This window comes from Pseudorasbora parva, chromosome 1, assembly GCF_024679245.1.
Source record: "Pseudorasbora parva isolate DD20220531a chromosome 1, ASM2467924v1, whole genome shotgun sequence".
Taxonomy (NCBI): Eukaryota; Metazoa; Chordata; class Actinopteri; order Cypriniformes; family Gobionidae; genus Pseudorasbora; species Pseudorasbora parva.
Genome location: NC_090172.1, coordinates 67,397,682 through 67,422,258, shown reverse-complemented (window position 1 = coordinate 67,422,258; position 24,577 = coordinate 67,397,682). Strand labels below are relative to the sequence as shown.

The 24,577-nt window shown below is 43.2% G+C and overlaps 1 protein-coding gene across 1 annotated transcript in view; it reads left to right on the top strand.

Moving 5' to 3' along the window:
• LOC137088497 (C-type mannose receptor 2-like) overlaps positions 1 to 786 on the top strand; it is a 45,242-nt gene extending 44,456 nt beyond the window's left edge. Inside the window, exon 4 of the mRNA XM_067452117.1 lies at positions 32 to 786. Within this exon, the coding sequence (XP_067308218.1) occupies positions 32 to 384 (353 nt within the window). The 3' untranslated portion in view covers positions 385 to 786. The remainder of the gene's footprint in view (positions 1 to 31) is intronic.
• Positions 787 to 24,577: the final 23,791 nt, after the last annotated feature.

Sequence of the window (24,577 nt, the reverse complement as noted above, 5' to 3'; positions counted from 1 at the left end):
ACAATCTTTCCATCACCTCCACCAGATCCAGATGAACTGATTCTGATCAAAGAGAGCCGGACGTGGTCTGAAGCTCTGAGATACTGCAGACAGAAACATGTGGATCTGGTCTCGGTTCATTCAGAGGAGATGCAGCGTGAGGTGATGAATGTGGTTAAAGCGGCGTCTACTGCGGAGGTGTGGTTGGGTTTACGTCACTCCTGCACTGTGGGACTCTGGTTCTGGGTGAGCGGAGAGACTCTGTGCTATCAGAACTGGGACAAAGATGATTCAGATCAATGTGAGTCTGGAGTGAGATCTGGAGCAGTTCAGTCTGGAGGAGATCAGCGCTGGATCAGCCTTCCTGAGACCAACACACTCAACTTCATCTGCACAAATGAGTGAAAGATATGTTTGTGTTCTTTCATGACTGGCATATCTTTTTTTAACTGGAAAACACTTTGGTAACACTTTACAATACGGGTTCACTAATATACATTAATTCATGCTTAACTAATGCACAGATAATCATGAGTTAATGTATTACTAATGTTGAACTAATCCATTTATTAATGATTACTGAATCAGACACTAATGAAGATTATACATGATTAATAGATTAAGAAATCATTAAATTGCTATTAGTTAAATGTGTCATAATGTATTAATTCCTTAATAACATATTATATTAACTAATAATGTAAATGAATGTGTTAATTACCACAACGGGTCAAAGCCATGCATTTCAGCTTCAGTCGTCTGCTTTAATTAATCATTAGCTGATGATTTATAAAGGTATCATTATGTTATGACTTTACTTGTTAGGGCACATCACTGTTGGTTGCATTGTTCCCTTTTACTCATTCTGCTAGAAGGTAATGCCAAAAAACACTAAAACAAACTTCTCTCTTTTATAATCTCCAACAAAAAAAGTCCCAATAATGAAAGTCCATGAATAGGCTCAAAGTGTGTACCAATAAAACAGCTCAAAAGTCTAACACACCTAGCCTGACAAGCCAGACCCACATCAAGATGTTTGGTCTGGAAACTCACCATAGACAGGGCTCAATCCGAGGGGCGGATAAACGGTTGTCTTTCAAACTCCCTCTGCACGCGATAGGATAGCGCTACACCAGCCAGAGCAACGAAGGTGAAGCAGAGCTTGTTGATAGGTTAAACATTCGCCGTATCCGGTCGGCTAAACTCCGAACACATCTTCCCTTCTTAAGAATGACTTCAGTGTCGTTCTTTGTTCTTTTCTCAGAGAAAAGCTTAACTCCAAGTCTTCCAGAGTCGCGGTCAAAGCTGATTCGAAAGACCGCCGTTCGCCAGTTTCTGTGTTTACTAGAAGCACGCAAACGCAACTCGGCCGTCGTCATTATGGCCCCGCCCGCCGACTCTATACATGACGTGATTGGCCCGACCAGATTTTGAGGGATACAGCTCAGAAGGGTATTGAGAGTTGCTAGACGACACTTGCGGGCAGATTAAATTTGTAAATTTTTCTAGATTTCTAGGCTATAACACACCATGACTGATGTGAAGATTGATTTTCAGAGATCATTTTTGGACCGATGCTCTGGAGTAAAGATACACACACGCACACACACACGCACACACACACACACACACACACACACACACACACACACACACACACACACACACACATCCCCATTCAAAATGGCTGCCCTTCTCTTCTTATGGACTGGCTCTTCATAATAAAAGTCCTTTGAAAAAGACAAATGCCCCTTTAATTCCCCCTCAAACTAAATCATACATGCACACATGTGGATAAAAAATAATAAATAAATAAAAACATTTAGGAATGGCACATATACAGTCATTGACTGATTTTCTTGTTATATTCTCTTTCTCTTTAGTGAGCGTCCTGCAGGCTTTACTGTGGCAGTGTCTCAGTACATTCAGTCAACAGATCCTGGTTCAATGATGAGGTTTAAAGCATGGCTTCAATGGATATTTAAGAGAAAATCAAAGCACAAGCCACGGCTGCGTTTCTCAAAAGCATTGTGAGCTAAGATGATGTCGGTGGCAATGGTCTACAATGCTTTTGGAAACACAGCCGTTGATTTCATGGGATCTTGGTATTCTGGTGGTGTGGCTTCTTTCTTCTCATTGCTGTGTTTGAACTCGTCATATCTTTACAAATGACATGTTTAGAAAATGATTGTAAGCATCTATATGTGTATCAATGAAATGTTTTTTTGTTTTTTTAAGTTAAACTTATAAAGTGTCTTGCAGCCTGTAACTCAAAGGAGGGCAACACCAGCTCTAATAAACATATTTACCAAAAGCATTCTTGTGTTGTGATGTTTATAAAACACAAATATATATTCAGTTTTAATAACAGAAACATTATTTCAACTTTAATCTTTTTTTCTACACAGTAAAGTTTTCGGTGTTAAATGAACAGAAAAATAAGTAATAAGTGTAATGGCAAAATAATTAACTCCGTCGCTTCACTGAATAAGAGACAAACATTAGCCAATTATAATTATAAAGGTTTATTTAATAAAAAAGTTTCTTGCAAGAAAGAGGCACGGTTGATGCAACCACAAGGCCACCCCAAGCGTACACTGAAGTCATAACAGAAGTCCCAATCTCTTATACTGTTGGCAGCATCCTCCCCTATCAGTACATTTCCATACAGGCCGTTGTTTAAGTCAGAATGCCACGTAGCCCATGTATAGCTCATAGTACACGTATGTCATGTACTGCATATCTCACACCATAAGAACATAAACATATGGTTATACCAAGATTTGCATTTTGCCACAACATAAGTCCATCTGTTGGGACACACAGATCACTATACAAACCTCAAAAATAGTAACAATCAAAAAATATTCAAATAGAAAAATAATTCAGCTGCATAATTTATTTGTTGTCCCAATGCACACTGGGAGCCGTGAATGAGTTTTGTGTGCTGGTATCAGGCATGTTGAGTTCCCTTTCGTTCAGTCACTCCGACGTAACGTCAGTGACTGACGAATGGGGGTTTCGCCTAGAAGCCAATCATCTTCGAGATCTTAGAAAAAGCCCAATGGCAGTGTCAATGCCATGGGCATGCGAGATTTGCATGCGTAACTCCGCCTACCCACCTGGGTATATAAGGAAGTAGCTGGCATGAATCGCATTATGTTTCTGCTTCGGAGCCAAGAGCATCTCTTCACTCCGGCAAGCCTGAATTCTGAAGTCCTCTCTTCAGTCTTTGAGACGAGCGGTTCTCCAGGGTGTTGGTGTACGGCGCGTTCCAGCGATCTCACATTGTCTGCCTGCTGATCTGTGCAGTTATCTGCAACAGCTGTGTGTGTTTTCCCTGGGCGCTTCGGCACTCTGCAGAGCTTCCTCTCACAAAAAGAGCTTGCGTGTGGCACGTCTTTTTCAAGACGGGTTGCCCGTGCACTTCCGGGTGCGGTCGATATCTGTTGCTGTCTTTGGGACGCATTCACTGCTCGACGTGTTTGGGCCCAGCACGTTCGGACAGTGTTTGTGGATGTGCTGTGTTCCCTCGGTGGGAACATGACCATCGCGATGTTGTGGTCGAGACTCAATGATCTCGGTAAAGAGAGAGAGTCCCCTCTGCCACACCCCGATCTACCATCTCCGAGAGAGGTGGTACTTTGGCTGGTGGCCAGGGTGACCTGAGGGCAGTGTTGTGGTATTAAGAACCCCGACGATCCTTCCTCGGGCCACTCCCGCCCTCTTGCACATCGCTTCCAGTGAGTGTTGAACTGAAGCAGCGGGACCGTCTGCTGACGCCCCGTTCGTTTCGTTCATACTCCAGATAGCGGCGAGAGGTCGATTGCCGCATCTCAAGGTGGGCTAGAGTCCTTTGGGGATGACGATTCGGCTATGCTCTGCCTCCGGGTGTGGTAGCACTGTAGAATCTGACCTAGAGTTGACAGCCATGTTATCTCGGGCAGCCGCGAGCCTCGGGCTGGTGTGAATCTCCACCCTGTCACGAGTGCTCGCGGTTGGGCGATTGGTTTTTGGAGGTGGCACCCGACAGCTGCGGGCCCCGCCCCCAATGCCATTTCGCTCCCGAGATGCATGAGGAGTGCACGCGGTCCGGGAGATCTCCGGGTATTCCCGCGACCGTTCGGTGTCCTCCTCCGCCTTCTCTGCCCTCGAGGGGTCGCGGCCTAAGGGTACACTGGGGTCCCTTCCCCTCAGTCAGGTGCTCTGTTGCGCACTACGGTGTCCACTGAGTGCTTTGACTTGACGCGGTGAGGCTATCCTAAGCGCCCTCCCAAGCCTGTTGGCTCGTCTACTTCGGTGGCGTAGTCCAGCAGTGCTATGGGGTAAGCTGCCGCCCCGATGCGTATGCACGAGGACAGAGCTGATCCAGGGCTATGAGCCCCCTCGCAGAGCAGACCCCAGTGGAACGCGAGTTCCAGGGTGCTGTGGCCCACGGGTCAGCAGCACCCTTTGTAAGAAAGAACTGATTAACCCATCCTTGAGCACCCAGAGACCGGTGACGGCAGTGTGCGCCGCCTCCGGGCCACGCCGCTCTCGTCCCTCTCTGTCGCCAGCCCCCTCTCAGAGCAGACCCCAGTGGAACGCGAGTCCTTCCCTGGTCTCCTCTGTCAGGGCGCAGCCGTTACCGCCGCCCCGAGTCCGGGTCGGTAACGCTGCCTCGCTGCCCCACCGAGGCTACGCCGGTGCTCCGCATGACTCCGTTGGTACACTCCCTGGGAGCGTTGCTACAGCTGCCGGGACTGTCCCGCTGGGTCGCACAGACCATCCGGCTCGGCTATGCGATTCAGTTCGCGCGAGCTCCTCCCCGCTTCCGGGGTGCCCGGTACACCATGGTGAGGTCCTATGCCCCAGTCATGCGTGCAGAGATTGCGACCCTACTGGCGAGGGGCGCGGTCGAGCTCGTCCCTCCAGCCGAAATGAAGTCCGGCTTTTACAGCCCTTACTTCATTGTACCGAACAAATCCGGTGGGTTACGACCGATCCTGGACCTTCGCGTCCTGAACCGATCCCTGTACAGGCTTCCGTTCAGGATGTTGACTGCGAAACACCTATTTGAATGCGTTCGTCCATGCGATTGGTTTGCAGCGATCGACCTGAAGGATGCGTACTTCCATGTGTCCATCCTTCCGCGACACAGACCGTTCCTACGGTTTGCGTTCGAAGGGCGGGCATATCAGTATGCCGTACTACCATTCGGGCTAGCTCTGTCCCCTCGCGTCTTCACGAAGATTGTCGAGGCAGCCCTGGCGGCACTCAGGCAGCAAGGGGTTCGCATCCTGAACTATCTCGACGACTGGCTCATACTGGGCCACTCTCGGGACCGGGTGTGCGAACACAGAGACCTGGTTCTCCACCACTTAGCTCGTCTGGGCCTTCGGGTCAACTGGGAGAAGAGCAAACTCTGCCCAGTGCAGAGGATCTCTTTTCTCGGTATGGAGATCGACTCGGTCGCCATGTGTGCGCAGCTTACCGGCGTGCGCACCCAGTCACTGCTGACTTGCCTCCGTCAGATAGAGAGCAAGAGTGCGGTTCCACTGAAACTGTTTCAGAGGCTCCTGGGGCATATGGCATCTGCAGCCGCGGTGACGCCGCTCGGATTGCTTCATATGAGACCGCTTCAGCACTGGCTTCGCGAACGAGTCCCGAGATGGGCATGGCAGTCTGGCACGCTCCGGGTCCCAGTGACTCGGGCCTGCAGACAGACACTCACCCAGTGGTCGAACCTCAGCTTTCTACGGGCAGGTGTGCCCTTAGAACGAGTTTCCCGGCATGTTGTTGTGTCAACAGATGCGTCCACCACGGGCTGGGGTGCCATGTGCAATGGACATGCAGCCGCCGGCTCTTGGTCGAGAGCCAGAGCCGCCTGCATATCAATTGCCTCGAGTTGCTGGCAGTACGGTTCTCCCTGCACCGCTTCCTAGCGTTGTTGAAGGGTCAACACGTTCTAGTCAGATCGGACAACACGGCCGTAGTAGCGTACGTCAACCACCAGGGCGGTCTACGCTCCCGCCGCATGTCTCAACTCGCCCGCCATCTCGTTCTATGGAGTCAGAAGCGCCTGAGGTCCCTTCGTGCTGTCCATATCCCGGGGATCCTGATCTGTGCAGCCTACGAGCTCTCACGGTTTCAGCCAATCCCTGGGGAGTGGAGACTCCATCCCCAGTCGGTCCAGCTGATCTGGGATCAGTTCGGGGACGCACAGGTAGATCTGTTTGCCTCCCACGACACGTCCCATTGCAGCCTGCGTTCCCCCAGTGAGCCTTCTTGCACGTGTTTTGTGCAAGGTCAGGGAGGACAAGGAGCAGGTCACGTTGGTCGCCCCGTACTGGCACGGCCGGACCTGGTTCCCAGAACTAGTTCTCCTTGCGACAGCCCCTCCCTGGCCGATTCCTCTGAGACAGGATCTCCTCTCTCAGAGACGGGGCACCCTGTGGCACCCGCGTCCCGATCTTTGGAACCTCCACGTGTGGCTCCTGGACGGGACGCGGCAGGATTGAGTACCCTACCACCTACGGTGGTGGCTACCATCACTTCCACCCGGGCTGAGTCCACGAGACAGGCCTATGCATTGAAGTGGAACCTCTTCGTCAATTGGTGCTCTTCTCGCCAAGAAGACCCCTGGAAATGCCCGATCGGGTCTGTGCTCTCTTCCTCCAAGAAGGGTTGGATCGAAGGCTGTCTCCATCCACCCTGAAGGTTTATGTGGCCGCTATCGCCGCTTATCATGACCTCTTGGACAGTAAAACGGTAAGTAAGCACGACCTGGTCATCAGGTTCCTGAGGGGTGCGAGGAGACTACATCCTCCTCGTGCTCCTCTCGTACCCTCTTGGGACCTCTCAGTAGTTCTAAGTGCTCTGCAGAGGGCCCCATTTGAGCCTTTGTGGTCAGTAGATGTTAATTTCTTGTCTATGAAGACAGCGCTCCTGACCGCATTGGCCTCCATCAAGAGGGTAGGGGACCTGCAGGCATTTTCGGTTGACGAAGCGTGCCTGGAATTCGGGCCGGCTGACTCTCACGTGATCCTGAGACTCCGGCCTGGATGCCCAAGGTTCCCACCACTCCGTTCAGAGACCAGGTGGTGAACCTGGCATTGCTCTGTCCAGTACGCGCCCTTCGCGCTTACGTAGACAGGATGCAGTGTTTCAGGACCTCAGACCAGCTCTTTGTCTGTTATGGTGGGAAGCTGAAAGGGAAGGCTCTCTCAAAGCGAAGGCTGTCTCACTGGTAGTGGACACCATTGTTTTGGCTTACCAGCAGCAGGGACGTCCATCTCCCCTTGGGGTCAGGGCCCACTCCACTCGGAGTGTGGCCTCCTCTTGGGCTTTAGCACATAGCGCTCTGCTGACAGACATCTGCAGAGCTGCAGGCTGGGCGACACCAAACACATTCGCCAGGTTTTATAACCTCCGAGTGGAGCCTGTATCCGACTATGTACTCGCCTCTACAAGTGGCCGGTAATGGATTGGCTCAGGTGTCTTCGCTTGCTCGCCATTCCACTCCACGGACTGGATACATGCGATATTCTTCTCAGGTGAGCTCCTCGAGAGCCCTGAGCTCCTCCAGCACTGACGATGCCGATGCCAGTAAGTCTGCCCTTAGCCCAGACACTCGTGTCCGGCCAGGTGCCCTGTGTGCATGGTTCCCCTCCGGTGACCCCCACATGTGTATTTCCACCGTAAGCCTCCCTGAGCGGTTGTATTCCCTTGGCAGCTTGCCACCCCTGGGGTTAAAAATCCACCTGCGGCTGGTACCCCAGTGATCTTCCGTATGCAGCCCCTCGGGTCATACGTGTATTCTTAAGTCCTCCCTACGGGTAGGCATCTTGGCGCATATCTCCTTCTGGAATATGCCTCCCAGTGTACCTTGGTATTCCTGCGTTAAGTAGAGGCCTTTGACCGTCCTAACTTGCATCAGGGCTCTCACGCTTGCGCAGGGCACTGGAAGACAGCCGAGTGGCGTTATTTCATTGGGACCCCCATTCGTCAGTCACTGACGTTACGTCGGAGTGACTGAACGAAAGGGAACGTCTCGGTTACATATGTAACCCTCGTTCCCTGAGGAGGGAACGGAGATGTAACGTCCCGCTGCCACTTCCACTGTACCGCTGGAACGGCCGAGAGTTCAGTCTTGGCTCCTCAGCAGGTAACATAATGCGATTCATGCCAGCTACTTCCTTATATACCCAGGTGGGTAGGCGAAGTTACGCATGCAAATCTCGCATGCCCATGGCATTGGCACTGCCATTGGGCGTTTTCTAAGATCTAGAAGTTGATTGGCTTCTAGGCGAAACCCCCATTCGTCAGTCACTGACGTTACGTCTCCGTTCCCTCCTCAGGGAACGAGGGTTACATACGTAACTGAGACGTTTCATATTCTGAGTCTAAATGTCAGCGTAGATAATAACTTAATGATCACAATATTGTTTTAATAATTATTTTTAAATATCTGACTGTCACTACAGTGCTGATGTTCCTCTAGTATCACATGGGGAAAACACACTTCTGATGCTTTATGAAGAACTCAGCGTTAAAGCAGCGACAAATTCACACTTACATATGATTAAATATTATATGTTGAGTAAAAGTTAGGGCTATTTGCCAGTTAGGAGTGAGGAGATGAGATGGTGGAGGGATGCTGGAAAACTATGGCGTTATTTCCCTGTCAAATGTCGAGAGCGCATTATTGTAGCGCGAAAGTACATTAATATAGTGCCGAGCGCAAATCTCTCTCTGCTCGCGCGCGGAATATAATGTGCCGAGCGCGAATCTCCCTGCTCGTGCGCGAGAACTCTGCGTGCGCTCTCAGATACGCTGCTCTTGGAAGAATTTTCTCTGGGCTCACTCAGAGAATATGCCTGCACTTAAAACGTGTCCAGTGCAATCGCAAATCTCTCCTCTTCGCTTAAACTAAGCGTGTATGTGCACAGACTGTCTTCCGTGCGCGAGAAATACTCTTCTTTACGGTTTCGTTCTCTTTGCTCTTGGCATAAACGCCGTCAAAACGGCAACAACCAATCAGAAATAGGCTTCAACGACTGACCAATGAAAACACGACATCGTACATGGAATCTTATATTGAACCCCACATGGAATCAGAATCACTTGAGTTCAGTGACTTCAATAAAGATGAGTGAGATGGATCCGCCGAATCGACGATATTTTTGTTTTTATGTAAAATATGTCAAATATATTTTAAAAATGTCTGGGTGAAATCCATTTTGTTGGAAAAATGTTATTGCAATTTGTGAATTAAGTTACCTTTCACCTCAAAAGTTGGTATAAATTTCTAAATAATCCACTGGTAGTGGCGGAACTAGACTTTTATACATGGCCAAGGCTGCTTTAGGGGGTACCTAGACCGTGAATATCATGTTTTCATTGTTTTGACCAATGTAACATTAAATATGTAACAATACATGGGTGATTCTTCAATTAGGGGAACTTTTATGTTAAAAATACAATATTATAAAATAAATAGTTTAGTTATTTCAAATAATATTTATTGCACTACCAAAAAATGTTATACACTAAAATCCATAAGATTTCCATCTTGATCTTGACTGCATTTATATAGCGCTTATATCCAAAGCGCTTTACATTTTTGCCTCACATTCATACACCGACTGCGATGTCAGCCATGTAAGGCGCCATCCAGCTCGTCGGGAGCAGCTGGGGTTAGGTGTCTTGCTCATGGACACTTCGTCAGGTGTCACCGGGGATTGAACCACCAACCTTCTGGTTTGTAGACAACCTACATGAACCACTGAGCCACTGCCGACCCTTCATTAAAAAAATCACAATATATGTTTAAACAGTAACTTAAAAAGGCACTTGATGCATAATTCAGGTTCATATCTGTGCAATTTGTGAATATTTTTAACAATTTAGTATTGTCCACAACAATACTGTCATTACCGCAACAGTCTATGATTACAACATGGATATTTTTGAGGGGAGGACTTGTTTATGCCATAACCATGGAAATGAAGACTAGCGGTGGAGCACATGTCAGCCATGAAAGAACAGCAATTTTTTGATGTCTGAAAAAGTAAGTAATTTAATCATGAATTCCTTCTGATCATGGAGTAGCAATATTTTGATAAATATATTCACATGATTTATGTGTATTTAAAGTTCTTTTTGTATTAGCTGTTGAGTGATGTTAGCAAATCCATGACCTAGCATCTTTTTTCCTGAAAAAAATTAAAAATGTCATTATTGCAACACGTCATTACCAACACACAACTTGTTGTGATGGTAATGACAAGTGATGGTGGTAATGACATGTTCTGTGTCTCTATATCTATATCATATTATGTGTTTATAAATTAAATTAAACAAGCATAATAGTGTGATTTTACAATGAAACTTAAGTGAGATGCCTTACTTATAAAACAATTTTCCCTTATTTTTTGACCAGAATGGCTCCCAAGAAATCAACTGAAAGGTCTAGAGATTATAGAAAAAAATTGAAGGAAGATCCTGTAAAGTATCAGCAGTACATTGACAGAGAACAGGAAAGATATAAAAGAAGAAAAGAAACAGGAAAGCTTAAAGTAATCTCACAACTTTCAAGACAGGAGCAAAGACAGAGACGCAAACAATGGTGAGTTAACCAAAACAATAAAAGAGCCAATGACAAAATTCGACAGGAAGTACAACAATATGTAGCTTCAAACACCCCTCCAACATCTCCAGACATCCCCCCAAGATCTCAAGAGCAACAAGATCAAAACATTGAAAATGCAAATCATGAAACTCCTAGCAGAAGAGGTCGAAAGAAAGTCAAGGCAAATAAGGCGAAAGTCTATTGGATCTTTTTGCTATCCAAAAGAAGCTACAAATGGCACAGAAAAAAATAGAAAAATACAAAAAGAGATGCACTAGGCTTTCTGGGCGGCTTTCACAACTAGACTCCCCAAAGCAAAAAACAAATGAAACTGCAACCAAAGGCCCTAAAGAAGACACTGCTCTTCCACAATGTGGCACTCTCTGAACTCAAAAACAAATACAAACAACCTGGAGTAAAAAACAAACAGATTGTTGCCAGGATTCTATCTGGAGAGGTACTGAAGAAGTACCATTTTTAAAGGAAGCACACCGTCAGGTTGGATTCTCTTACAAAATAATGCACAGTGACAGAAACAGACCAGCAGGTTTCCAATTCCACAGGAAAGATTACAAAACAAAATGAATACAGATACAAAGGAACAACTAAAGATATTCCTGGAGCGAGATGACAAAAGTCGACAGTCCACAGGAAAAAGAGAGACAATTACCCGAGAGAAAATCAAAATTCAGAAGCGTTTCTTAAATGACAGCTTGTATAACCACTTTCTGAAGTTTAAGATCCTCATGCCAAAGTTTCATTTGCAGAATTCTGCAAAAATCGACCATTCTGGGTTGTCGCACCATCTGTAAAAGACTGAGAAACTTGCTTGTGTAAGACACATGCAAATACTCAGCTAATGGCTGACAAATTGTTCCACCATAAGGTTATAGCATCAAACAAAATTGACATGCTCATGGAGTCATTGTGTTGTGACAAGTCAACAAAGAGATACATGTACAGAGAGTGTGATATCTGCCAGGAAAAGCGGCTGGAAACAAGAGAGTTTGACAGTTCTCTGCAGACCCACTGGTCCAGTTGGAGGCATAAAGTAGAAGAACGTGAAAGAAAAACCAAAGATGGACTAAAAGAAAAAATCAACGTCCATCTCACAGTAAAAGAAAAAACTTATGGAACACTTGAAATTCTCCTAGAGGATTTCACCACTGCATTAAAAGATGAATTTGGACGACACACTTTCAACATTCAGCACCAGCACTCCACACTAAGTCATCTCAAAGAGAATATACATGAGGATGAAATTATTATCCAGATAGATTTTGCTGAAAATTACCTAGGCAAATATGCATCAGAAATGCAAGCTGCTCATTTTGGTGACTCACAAAAAAACAAATCACCCTACACACAAGAGTTGCCTACACAACCAAAGAAGTTTTGTCCCTGTGTTCGATTTCTTCTTCAATGAGGCATGATCCATCAGGTATCTGGGCACATCTCTCACCAGTAGTGTTGTAGTACTCGAGATCGGTCTTGGTCTCGAGACCACTTTTTAAAGGTCTTGGTCTCGTCTCGGTATCGACCGCATTTTTACTCGGTCTCGTCTCGGTCTCGGGCGAAGATGACTCGGGATTTTGTCTCAAGACCGGTCAAGACCACAGCTGAAGGCATATAAAGAGCAGAGAACTCCACCCTGCGCGCACTCTCTCTGTCTTCAAAATAAGCACATAAGCTCTCTCTGATACTTCACATATTGAGCTAAATCAAAAGTTCAGAAAACCGAATCCATGTTGAACGTTGCGCGTTCGGACAACTGTTTTGAAGTACCGCTCGGTGTGAATTGCGCTCAAAAAACGTTTGACCAGCTAAACAGCTGACATAAATCATACATTAAATAAACAGGAAACAATTTCTATCCAGTTATGTAGTGTTTTCTGTGTGACAAACCTTCCGCGATGTTCTGACAGCCGTGATTCACACAAAACGGGTCTGCTAATGTCCGATTCACGACCAAATGACTCATTTGAACCGAATCCTTTTAACGACGGTAATAAGAACTGATCTGTTCAACAATGAACTGAACGAATCAGTTTAATAATTTACTCAGAACACCTCAGAAATGAGAACACAAGTGTGCTTACCCAATTTAGCAAGAGTGGAGAGTAAGATTTATTAGTTTTAACTATCCACAGTATTTCAGCTTATGTATGTTGAATGTGTAGTAAAATAAATAGTCTAAAATCATTTAGTTTAGACTGGAGTGAGGTGAAAACAGAACAAAGTTGTTTGTTAGCTAGCTGATCATTTTATTAAATTGTATATGGCAGAAAATGTGGCTATTTGTTAACTGTTAATGCTATTTCTAATATTGATATGATTATATACCAAAACAATTCAACCTGTTGGAACAAAAGAAACATCAAGATAAGAGATCATACATAATAGGAGATATAAACATAAGATAATAAAAAATGATTGTTTCGTTGCATTTTAAAAAAATAAAAATAAATGGTGTGTGTGTGTGTGTGTAGGTCAGTCAGCCACCACCAAAGACCATTTTTGACCCAGGAAAAACCCTGCACATGTGAGATATTTGTTAAATCAAACTGTAGTTAATCAAAAAATGCAAGTACAGGGTTTCTTTTCCTTGTTGTTGCACAATAAAGCTGCACAATAACATTTTCAAATTGTAAATGAAAAATATGTACATATATAAAATAATTAGCTTAAGCAGCATACTAATATCTGTATGATACATATTCCACCTCCTGTTATTCACATTCATTTAAGACATAATGGACTGTGTCTGAGATTAATACCTCATCCAGATTAGCATTCTTAGGGAACTTTGAGTTTTAAAATGGGCACGAGCGCTTTTCACAAAACAAAACACAAAACTCTGTCAGTGTCAGTTTGGTGTTTGTGTCCACCATAGACTGTAAACAATATGAACACGTCGTCTTCAGTGCCTCCCATTGACGAAAAGTTAAGTGTTATTTGCTTATAGAAGAAAAAGATTAATTCCCACAAAGCTGCAATGCCTTTTGATTATTTGATCAAAACTTCTCTCATGGTACACTTACACACCCACACATATGAGAGAAGTGCCAATCATTATGCATATTCCACATTTTATCATAAGTGTGGGGACATGCATTGGTCTCAGTCTTGACTCGGTCTCGGCCCTTCAAGGTCTTGGTCTTGACTCGGTCTCGGCCCTTCAAGGTCTTGGTCTTGTCTTGGTCTCGGTTTAGGTGGTCTTGACTACAACACTACTCACCAGTGTTGTCTTACCTCAAAGAGCAATGCCATCAGCTACCAAACTTCATGTCATTAGTGACGGCCCCACAACACAGTACAGATCAAAGAAGAATTTCTTCTTACTTTCAACTGTGCCATTTAATTTGGGATTTCAAAGATTGACTTGGAATTTCCTTGAAGCTGGACATGGAAAGGGCCCTGCGGATGGGGTAGGGGCCGCTGTTAAAAGAACAGCAGATGCCCTTGTTGCTCGGGGAATGGATCTGCCATCAGCTGAGGTCTTATTTGGAGCATTGTCTGATCAACAAACAAAAATAAAGCTCTTTTATATCAAAGAAGATGATATTGCAGCCAATGATGACTTAATTCCCCCAACAACTGGACACTCCGGTGGGACCATGAAGATTCACCAGGTAAATTTCAGGTAAACTTATTTAAATATAATATGAAAAATCAGCAACAATAACTGTCGTCCCTCTCTGAAACAGATTTTCACCAACACTCCAGCACAATTCAAGTGGCCAATTCTTAGCTGCTTTTGCTCAGCTCCACATGAATGCAAATGCTATGGTCCACAGTCGGTAACAATGTGCAAAGGGCCCACTACAGTCAACGGAGCTTCAAACATAGATGTGCCTCTGGTGGATGCACAAGCAGGTTTTTCTAGGGTCATTGAAATCACAGACCAACTGAAAGGTTGTTGGTGTGCTGTGAAATATGACAGGGAGGTATATCCAGGAATAGTGCAAGATGTGGATGCAGAGAATTGCATTCTTGTTAAAACTTTGAGTCGTGTAGGCCAGAACCGCTTCTTTTGGCCTATGAGGGATGATATTCTGTGGTATCAGCCACATGATTTTCTGTGTCTGATCCCACCACCTCAGCCAGTGACGAAAAGGCACATGATGCTGCCAGTAGATGTCTGGGAGAAATTGTTCTCCCACTGATAAGAAATATGTCAAGAGGGCGGTCCTTGGAGATATATAGTTCTGGATCTTCATGTTAGGTCAACTAGTGTGCTCTCTCCCTCAAATTTTTCTCCCTCTTTTTATGGAAGTCGGCCCTAATTTAAATTGAAGGAAAAGTGCAAAGTCTAAATTCTAAATGTCTTAATGGCATACACATAGAACATTTTTAACTTTCATTATTCAGATCAATTGACTGATTGTTAGGCTGCATTAACTAGGTCAGCCGGAACCGGGAACACTTCCCATAACACCTGATGTACTCGTTACATCATAAAAAGAGTGGCATCTACGCTAATGTTAGTCTCTCTGTTTATCCCGAGGTTTATCCCGGATCTGGGCCCTGTCCGGATCGGATGGTGGACCTGCCTGGACATGACCAACGCATCCTGGAGTGTCTGCTGAGCCGTGTCAAATGGTGTCTCCTCTGAATTTGCCTCACCGGCACGTCATGCTCAAAACCCGTCTCCGGCGCAATAATTCCGATCTTTCACGTATTCATACTCTTGGGTAATCGACGCCCCATCCTAAATAAATCTGTCTCTTCCGTGATACCCTGAAATTTTGAATATTCCGATCTAATATGATTTCTGACCTGTAAGGTTGCCAGAATAATAATCTTACACGGTGTGTTAATAGGCCAGAGGAGAACTGGCACCCCGACTGAGTCTGGTTTCTCCCAAGGTTTATTTTTCTCCATCATGCCCTGATGGAGTTTTGGTTCCTTGCCACTGTCGCCTTTGGCTTGGCTTGCTCAGTTGGGGACACTAAAAATATGATTAAAGTTATTCAACTTATTAAACAAATAAAATGTATGAATTAGGTCTTATTTAATTCTATAAACTATAATACTGATCTGCCAACATTGTCGCTATATGATAAATTAAAATAAGCTGATAACATCACTGTTTTCTCCAGTACGACTGTACAGCCAAATCTAATTTTGATGCAATATTATCTTGTTTGACACTGTGAAGCTGCTTTGACACAATCGTGATTGTAAAAGCGCTATAAAAATAAAGTTGATTGATTGATTGATTGATTGATAAATTCGAAATAAAACCTAATTTTATAACAAGGTAAATTCTTTATGAAATTAAATTCGCTTATTTTAACACCAAGAGCAAGATCCTAAGCAGAAATATTGTCTCACCACTATACTTTCACATTACAAACCATGGCATGGCTGGAGTTAATCTTCAGGACACTTTGCTCATTGAGTGACTACACTATGCCGGTCATTTTAACTAGGGCCCAGTGCTCGTTCTCTCCACATCCCATCCATCTCCCTTTATCGTCTCTAATTCACATTTTGAATGTTCAAATACATGTTTGAAAGAAAAAATAATAATCATTATGCATTGTTAGTTTTAACCTAATGCAAAGTTTTTAATATTTCACCTAATGGTAATAGTCTTAGTTATGAAATGTTTATGAAGGATATTTTTATGCCATTCTATCCCATTGTGACAATTGATTCTCTAGAAAATATTGTATGGTTTCTTCATGATTGAAATAAACATGTTTAAGTTGATGGTTGTGTCATATTTATATATCTCCCCACATCCGTCCATTTCTTTCATCAAGACTCATCAGAAGTCATTATTTAAGCCTTTAAATGTGCTTTATGTATCAGTGCACTTTTCATTTATGTCATTACCAGAACACTATGTCATTACCGTCACGTTGCTTAATTTACAGCAAAAATACCTTTAAAACTGTTTTATGTTCAATCTTGAAGTGCTATATGAAATGCCTAATGAAATACTCATCCACCTATTCAAAGAAAAAACATCTAAAATTAATTTTCCAGAAATGAAAAAAAAGTCTGCTTTAATGAACACTAAAAAACACATTTTGATGGTAAGAACAAGAAAATATATGTAATTTGCTGAATGTAAACATTTTGTTTTGTATACGTATTGCTGAAGGTTAGCAATGTTTGCAAGATAAATGAGTTTAAATGATCTCCTTGATACATTATTTGCATTATGAGACTTTTTGATGTCATGATGGGAATGACGTTTTGCAGTTGGCAAATAGATATAAAATACTCAAATTATATTTAAGCTCAGTCGTGGCCATTGTTACATCTTTACATCAAAGCATGTAAACATTGTCTTGACATAATTCTAACAAAGTTCAGCCAAATTTCATTCATCAAAATCTAAGATGGCAAAATAGCCCCCAATTGAAGAATCACCCAAATAAGCAGCCACAACAGTAGATAGCAGTGACATTTCACAATTCTCAGCCTAATAATATAAATGTAAAACCTTATTGAATACAAGTGAACAGTTGAAGTTGCAGGACACAGTGATTCAGGTACAGAAATTAAATCATCAAACGTAATAACATTGCATAATCTTCACTGTTTAAATTAAATATAGAATTGTTTTCTTTCTATTCTAATGCATTTAAGAAACTTTAAGAGAAGGATATGATTGAGAGCAAGATGTGAATTATTATGTGCAATTCAAGTTTTTCCAGAAATAGGTCTAATAACTACTTCTTATCTGTTTAGTTTGAGCAAATAGTTTGATAATGTTTAAAATTATTTAGACACAGTGGACAGGCAGCCTTAAAACACAATAATGCAATCAGCCAATAAAACAAATCCCCCCCCCCCAAAAAAAAAAACACTTATAAATATCACTTAAAGCTAAAGTGCATATTATTTTCGATGTTAAAATACCCATATACTGACATTGTCATATGTAGAAACTATAAATATGAAATTCATTAGCTGATTTATTTGCTAACTATACAAATTGTCTCTTTATTGCTAAATGAATATTATTATTTCTGTATTTGTTTTAAGTGACCTGTCCATCTGCACACAACAAATGAGTTTGCGTTTGTCTGTATGTTCATACAGTGGTGCAAAACACACTTTAGCTTTAATGAATAAAGATCTCTATATGCTGGGTAGTAGTGGTCTGGCAGTATTGTTCATTTGATAGCTCATTGTTTGATTTATTAGTGCTAGTGCTGGCTTCTGCAGAAGTGGCTACAGGAAAACACTGCAATATATTAAGAGTCATCAGCAAGTCGATCAATCCACCACTAAATATCATGAAAATAAATAAATTAAACATATAATCAGTTAGGTAGTACTATTTATTACCAAAAGCGCTTCAATATCAAACAATAAGATTCCATGTATGATGTCGCGTTTTCATTGGTCAGTCGTTGAAGCCTATTTCTGATTGGTTGTTGCCGTTTCGACGGCGTTTATGCCAAGAGCAAAGAGAACGAAACTGTAAAGAGTATTTCTCTTCTTGCGAGCGCACGGAACAAAGTCTGTGCACTTACAGGCTTAGTTTAAGCGAAGAGGAGAGATTCGCGATCGCACTGGACACGTTTTAAGTGCAGGCATATTCTCTGAGTGAGCCCAGACAAAAAATTCTAAAAAGAGCAGCGTATCTGAGAGCATCAGAAACGAGGAGAGAGATTTGCGCTCGGCACATTATATTAATTAGGGGTGTCAACAATAATCGATTCGGCGATGCATCGCGATGCGGGGCATGAACGATTCAGCATCGATGCGGCAAAGTGCCATAATCGATTATGTCACTGTTTATTTTCTGGCGGACGATAAAGTTGTGAAGTTTCAAATACTTCCGGTTCCGGGAGAATAACAACAACAACAACAACAAGGAAGATGGCTGAGGCAGAGGGAGATGACCGCGATAGACGGGTTATTAAAAACGCGCTAACGACCCGAGGTGTGTAGGATTGTACGTATATATTTTTTGCACAATAATAAATTAATCTATAATGACGAAATACGACGCAATTCACCTTTATTCCACAAGGTGGCAATGTCTGATACCCAATGATGAAGTGACGTTTCACTCATAGTTACCTCTGACAGAAAACGAAACTACTTATAATCTGCACAACTTGAAATGGGTTAGTGATTTACTTCAGGGAGCAAGTAAACACAATCATATGTTAGTGTCACTGTCTCTTGATGATGGATGTGGTCATGAAGCTGTCAGTGATCAAAATATTGATTTTGAAGACATTGAAAATGAGTTTGGAGAATATGCTGGAGATCGCGAATATGACGCAGATGCTGAATATACTGGTAAACGAGCTCTGACGAGGACAGATGATGATGGTATTAAACATCTGCTCAAACTGAATCCTTCAAGCTCCAAAAGGTAACGAAATAGGTTTTATTTTATTCTTCTGTAGCTGTTACTCTAAAATCAGGAGTTTTATATATTATCACGACAGGTAGAGGTCTATCCATGTTAAATATAGATCTGGGTCGCTAACGACCTGAATATGTAAGAATGTTTGGTGAAACAGTCATGCATTTAAGGGCTAATTGCATTTTATTTAATTACATTTTATTTTATTTAATAACTTTTATGTCAAAAATACAGGAGACACATAGCAGCCAATACAATCTGTTGTTTAATATCTGCTTGTATTGCCTCATGACTGATGAAAAATTTGCTTTGTGTGCAGTAGAATTTTGATGCATCACAATGCATCGTAGAATCGAATCGAATCGAATCGTTACCTGGTGAATCGTAATCGAATCGTGAAGGCAGTGCCAATGCACACCCCTAATATTAATGTACTTTCGTCTTACAATAATGCGCTCTAGACATTTGACAGGGAAATAACGCCATAGAAAACTGCCATGGAGCAGAGGTAAGGGTAACGCTTTAGATTACGGCCCAGAAAGTACTGCATTATTAAAGCGAATTTACAGCAGAACTTCCGGTAATTATAGTGTAAATATAAAGTAAGTACTTGTAGGTATTAGAGAACAATATGTAATATTTGGGGAATTTTTATATATGATTGATTAATTAATCTGTGTAGTTATGGGGTGAGTATGAATGTGTGGGCTGTAAATTAAAGTGGCTCTTGTTCTCCTCTTGTTGCACACACGCACCTTCTGTTTAAACTATTAAAAATGTCTTACTCCATTGGCAGATAATTTTACTTTTAAAAGCAAAAACTCACTTCATGTAGATTTCCCCCCAGAAAACAGGAAAAACACATCTTATGTCGATGCTTCCTGATTGAAGAATTTTTTGGTCTGGAAACAAGACAAACATTTTTTAGAAGTATGCAGCAAAGAAAACCCTGTTTCATTAACTCAGTGCACTCAGTGTTCATATGTGTCCACATTACAGGGTATTGATGCTATTAAGAGTGATGATGGATCATTGGTAATGAGACCTGATGTTAATGAGTAAAATCACTGAAGTAAAGAAACATTTGAAGTCACCATTATGGGGATCAGTGTTTCCTGTAGTTGGGCTCTTTTGGCTTTATGTTTGTTTTTTCATTAACTTTTAACAGTGTGTTCAGAAAACATAAAATTATTATCTGGGGCTGTTTTATTCTAAGACTCTTCAGACTTACTAAAAATAAATAAACTAAATGTAAAAATAAATCTCCAGTGTCACCAGAAGATATTGTCCTAAATACATCTAATTAGAAACATATCAATATTTAAATGTATTTGATCCACAATTTTCACATAAATACAGACAATGTGAAAGGTCAGCTTACTATTTTTTTTATTCAGACATCTGATAATTATAGCGTGTTTAGCTTTTTTCCCATTGCAGTATGTCAGATTAATATCTACAGATTCATACACAGGCGTCAAGAATGCAAATGAGGGAGTATCGTGACAACATTTCCTACATTGAGGTTATAGATGTGGATAAATACAGAGGAAGTAAAATCTATAAAGTTTGTTTTTTAGATAAACCAATGATGTGATGAAGAATGAAGCACGAGAGCAGATATAATAATCATGTTTAAAGATGCAGACAGAAACACACAACCTCTAAAAAGTTAATTCTTCAATTAGACTTTACAATATTAATATTATCCACAAACACCACACACTGACATAAAAACCAGAGAGTCATAGCAAACACTGATCACCATAAAGGTGACCAAGCATTTTCAATAAAACGTCAACAGCTAAACCTCTGGTAATTCTCAATAAGAGCTTCTGTAGACGCCTGACAGAAATAAAGTCTGGTTTGTAATAAGAGAGATGTAATGTGTTTTCAGCTGATTTCATCTGAAGCTGTGGCTGAAGTCAGGTGTAGTTGAGAGTCCAAACATGACGTTGAATCAACATCACATTGTAACATTGATTAAATGCTATTACAGTTGAAGGTCCAAATCAGTGCAGTTTCAAAGGAAGGGCTTCGAGGCTCTGCACGATCCCAGATGAGGAATATGGTCTGATCTAGACAAACCATCAGCCATATTTATATACTTTTAAATTGCTCATCTTGTGCTGATGTGCGGAGCATCTGTGTTTTACCTGATTTTTTTTTTCTTCTAACGGACATTTGTTTTAATCTTCGCACATGCCCTTTGTAAACACAGGGCGATTCTTCCGCCTACATCTAGTGTGCTATCCGAACTGGACGAATGAGATCTGGAGCAGTTCAGTCTGGAGGAGATCAGCTCTGGATCAGCCGTCCTGAGACTCACAAACTCAACGTCATCTGCAGAAATTATAGAGAGATTATAGAGAGTGAAGGACACATGAATGCTTGTGTGTCCACTTCCATTAACTTCCTAATTCAAGGGCAATTTCCAAGGTTAAATACACATTTAAGTTTTAGCACAGATGTTATATAAATAGTTATTGAGGGGTCAAGTGTTTAAATTATGTTTTTAAGGTGGGTCTATATTTCTCCAGGTGGATGAATTGTTTGGTCAATAAGCATTGATGTTGTTAATGCATATTTTGCTTTAACCAAAAAAAAAGCGGAGCGGCGCAATCCCCACGAAGAACACAACAAACACAACAGGAAACCCACAGGACACACTGAAACGATCTGACACAAGACTGAGTAGCTGTGTCTCATTTCAGAAGGCTGCATCCTCCGGAGGTCGCATTTGAAGGCTGCATACGTCATAAGGCCGTCTCATTTCAAAAAAGCGACCTTCGAATGCGTCCTTCTTTCACAGGATTTCGGAGTGTGCATGAGGTGTAGCCTTCACGGCTGGAGATAACCCACAATTCTTTGCGTCTCCGTTAACAACCGTCATATTTTCTTTGATATTATATAAAAAAACAGCACCACCGCCAGATATACATGCGAGCGTAGGTGTGGTGTTTAAATTAAGTAGTTCAAGCTTTTTTTTTTAAAAAAAGCTCTATTACCTCAAACAGATAGTTTTGGTAAACAGGATTACAACTGTTTAGTGCATTTTAAACGTTTAGAACAGTACATTGCTGTCAATAGCTGTAAAAATATGGGCCCGGTAATGAGGTGCAGCAGGTGAGAATGATCGGTGATGAGTAATCAGTGACCACGCCTCCAACAACATCACACAACACAGACAGAAGGAGACGGTGAATTCATGAACCGTGACAGAGTTAAGCTTGGAACATACTCTGCAAGAACAAAGATATTTGTTTATTTTCTCGAGGTGGCAAGAACAAGAACAAAGTTTGTTCTGGCAGTACATTTCATACTTCAGGAGAAAAGCAGGTGCCGATCATCTGCGTTTCTCTGCATTAACCACGCCCACTTTAAATGTCTGACCAATCACACAATAGTTCTCGGACACCAGCAAGAAAAGTTCTGCTCAGGCGATGTGTCGAGAACAAGCTGTGAGAACTCCCAAACCAGGGCTGCAAGAACAACATGACGTCATTTTGTTCTCTTAGCCCTGGGAGCGAGAACATTTTTCTCTGTTCTTGCGGAGTATGCTGCAGCCTTTATAAGACATTCATCTGTCAATTCAATTTTGTGACGGGCAGAAATAAAGTCAGTTTGGTCAGTAATGTGTGAAGCTGGTAATGCTGTTTGTGGAGTTGTTTAATCCTCCTCTGATGAGATCTTCAGAGATATAAAGCCTATGTTCTGCATAAAGTCTATATTTAATAAAGAGAGATTTACTGATACTGACACAGGCGCCAAGAATGCAAATGAGGGGAGAAGCTGCTCCTACATTGAGGAAAGAGATGCTGACAAATAAACAAAAACAGAGGAAGTAAAATGTACTTTTGTATTTTATTTTTTTAAAATACACAAATGACGTGATGTGCAGGAAGGAAAGCACACATGATAATCACAAAGCAAAATCCCCAGTGTTAACTGAACAGTGTTCATATGTGTCCACTCTACAGGCTTTTAAAGGTCCCGTTCTTTGCGATTCCATCTTTCAAACTTTAGTTAGTGTGTAATGTTGCTGTTGGAGCATAAATAATACCTGTAAAATTATAAAGCTCAAAGTTCAATGCCAAGCGAGATATTTTATTTAACAGAAGTTCCCTTTCAAAGCCTACAGCGAGCGGCCGGTTTGGACTACAGCGCTGCACTTCCTGCTGTGATGACGTCACTAGAACCGTTTGTTGACTAACCCTCCGCGCACAAGAACACTCAAAAAAGGGGGCGTGGTCTCGTTGCTCTCCCATGTGGAGAAGAGCACGCATTCAGCGCTTACATCTCCCCGTTATGGTAAGAGGCGGGACCTTTCCTGGCAAAGTGCGCTAAGCTTTGGGCCACTGAATCTGCATTAACGACAACAGTTGGGGCATCAGCCTTAATCCTAATGGGTTGTTATCATCGCTATCAAAATCCAGTGTTCTGTATTTTGCGTACGTGAGTGTGATAAAGTTCGTTTGTGTAAGGAAGGAAGAGGACAAGGGGGTCGGTTTGACTGCTGACGCTTCTCTTTATTAGAACCAAAACTCAGTCTCTTCACACGGCTATTGCCAGTGTGTATTTCTCTCAGTCACTTCCGGGTTCCGGTTAAACGTTCCGCTTCCGGGTCAACGTGTCCCACAACTCAATGTCCGTGGGTGTGTGTGTGTGTCGCGTCAGCAGTCCCTCTCTCTCTCCTCGATCTCCACTTCCACCTAGGTTTTATCCCCTCTCCGCGCTCATTACTGGAACGAGAGACAGGTGTTATTAATCTGCTTCCAACCCACTCACTTACCGCTCGTCCCGCGGCTCTCTCTCCCGCTGCAGACCTCGCTGAACCACGCCCCCCTTGCCACATACCCCCACCGCCCGACTCAGGCCGGGGAGCCGTCCGGCCTGCAGCCCCCCCCCCCCATTTCTGGAGAGGAAATCGGCCACAGCCATCTGAGCCCCCGGCCTGTGGACCACCTTGAATTTAAACGGCTGAAGAGCTAGATACCAACGGGTGATCCGCGCGTTGGTATCCTTCATGCGGTGGAGCCATTGGAGAGGAGCGTGGTCCGAACAGAGGGTGAACTCCCGCCCCAGGAGGTAATAGCGGAGAGTGAGAACGGCCCATCTGATGGCCAAACACTCCTTCTCTATGGTGCTGTACTTAGCTTCCCTCTTGGAGAGCTTACGGCTAATGTACAGCACTGGCCGCTCTCCCCCCTCCACCTCCTTGGCCAGGACTGCGCCCAGCCCCCTGTCCGACGCGTCAGTCTGCAACAAGAAAGGGAGAGAAAAGTCAGGGGAGTGTAAAAGCGGCCCGCCACATAGAGCAGCCTTCACTTGGGTAAAAGCCTGTTGACACGGCTCCGTCCACTGGACCGTATCTGGTAGCCCCTTTCTAGTAAGATCAGTCAAAGGGCTGGTGAGGTCCGAATAATTTGGTATAAACCGTCTATAATATCCCGCCAGCCCCAAAAACTGTCTTACCTCCTTTTTGGTCTTGGGCCTCGGACAGGTTGCAATTGCGGCAGTCTTATCAATTTGGGGACGCACCTGACCATGACCCAAGTGGAAGCCCAGATACCTTACTTCCACCCGCCCAATCGCACACTTCTTTGGGTTGGCCGTGAGCCCCGCTCCCCTCAGCGACC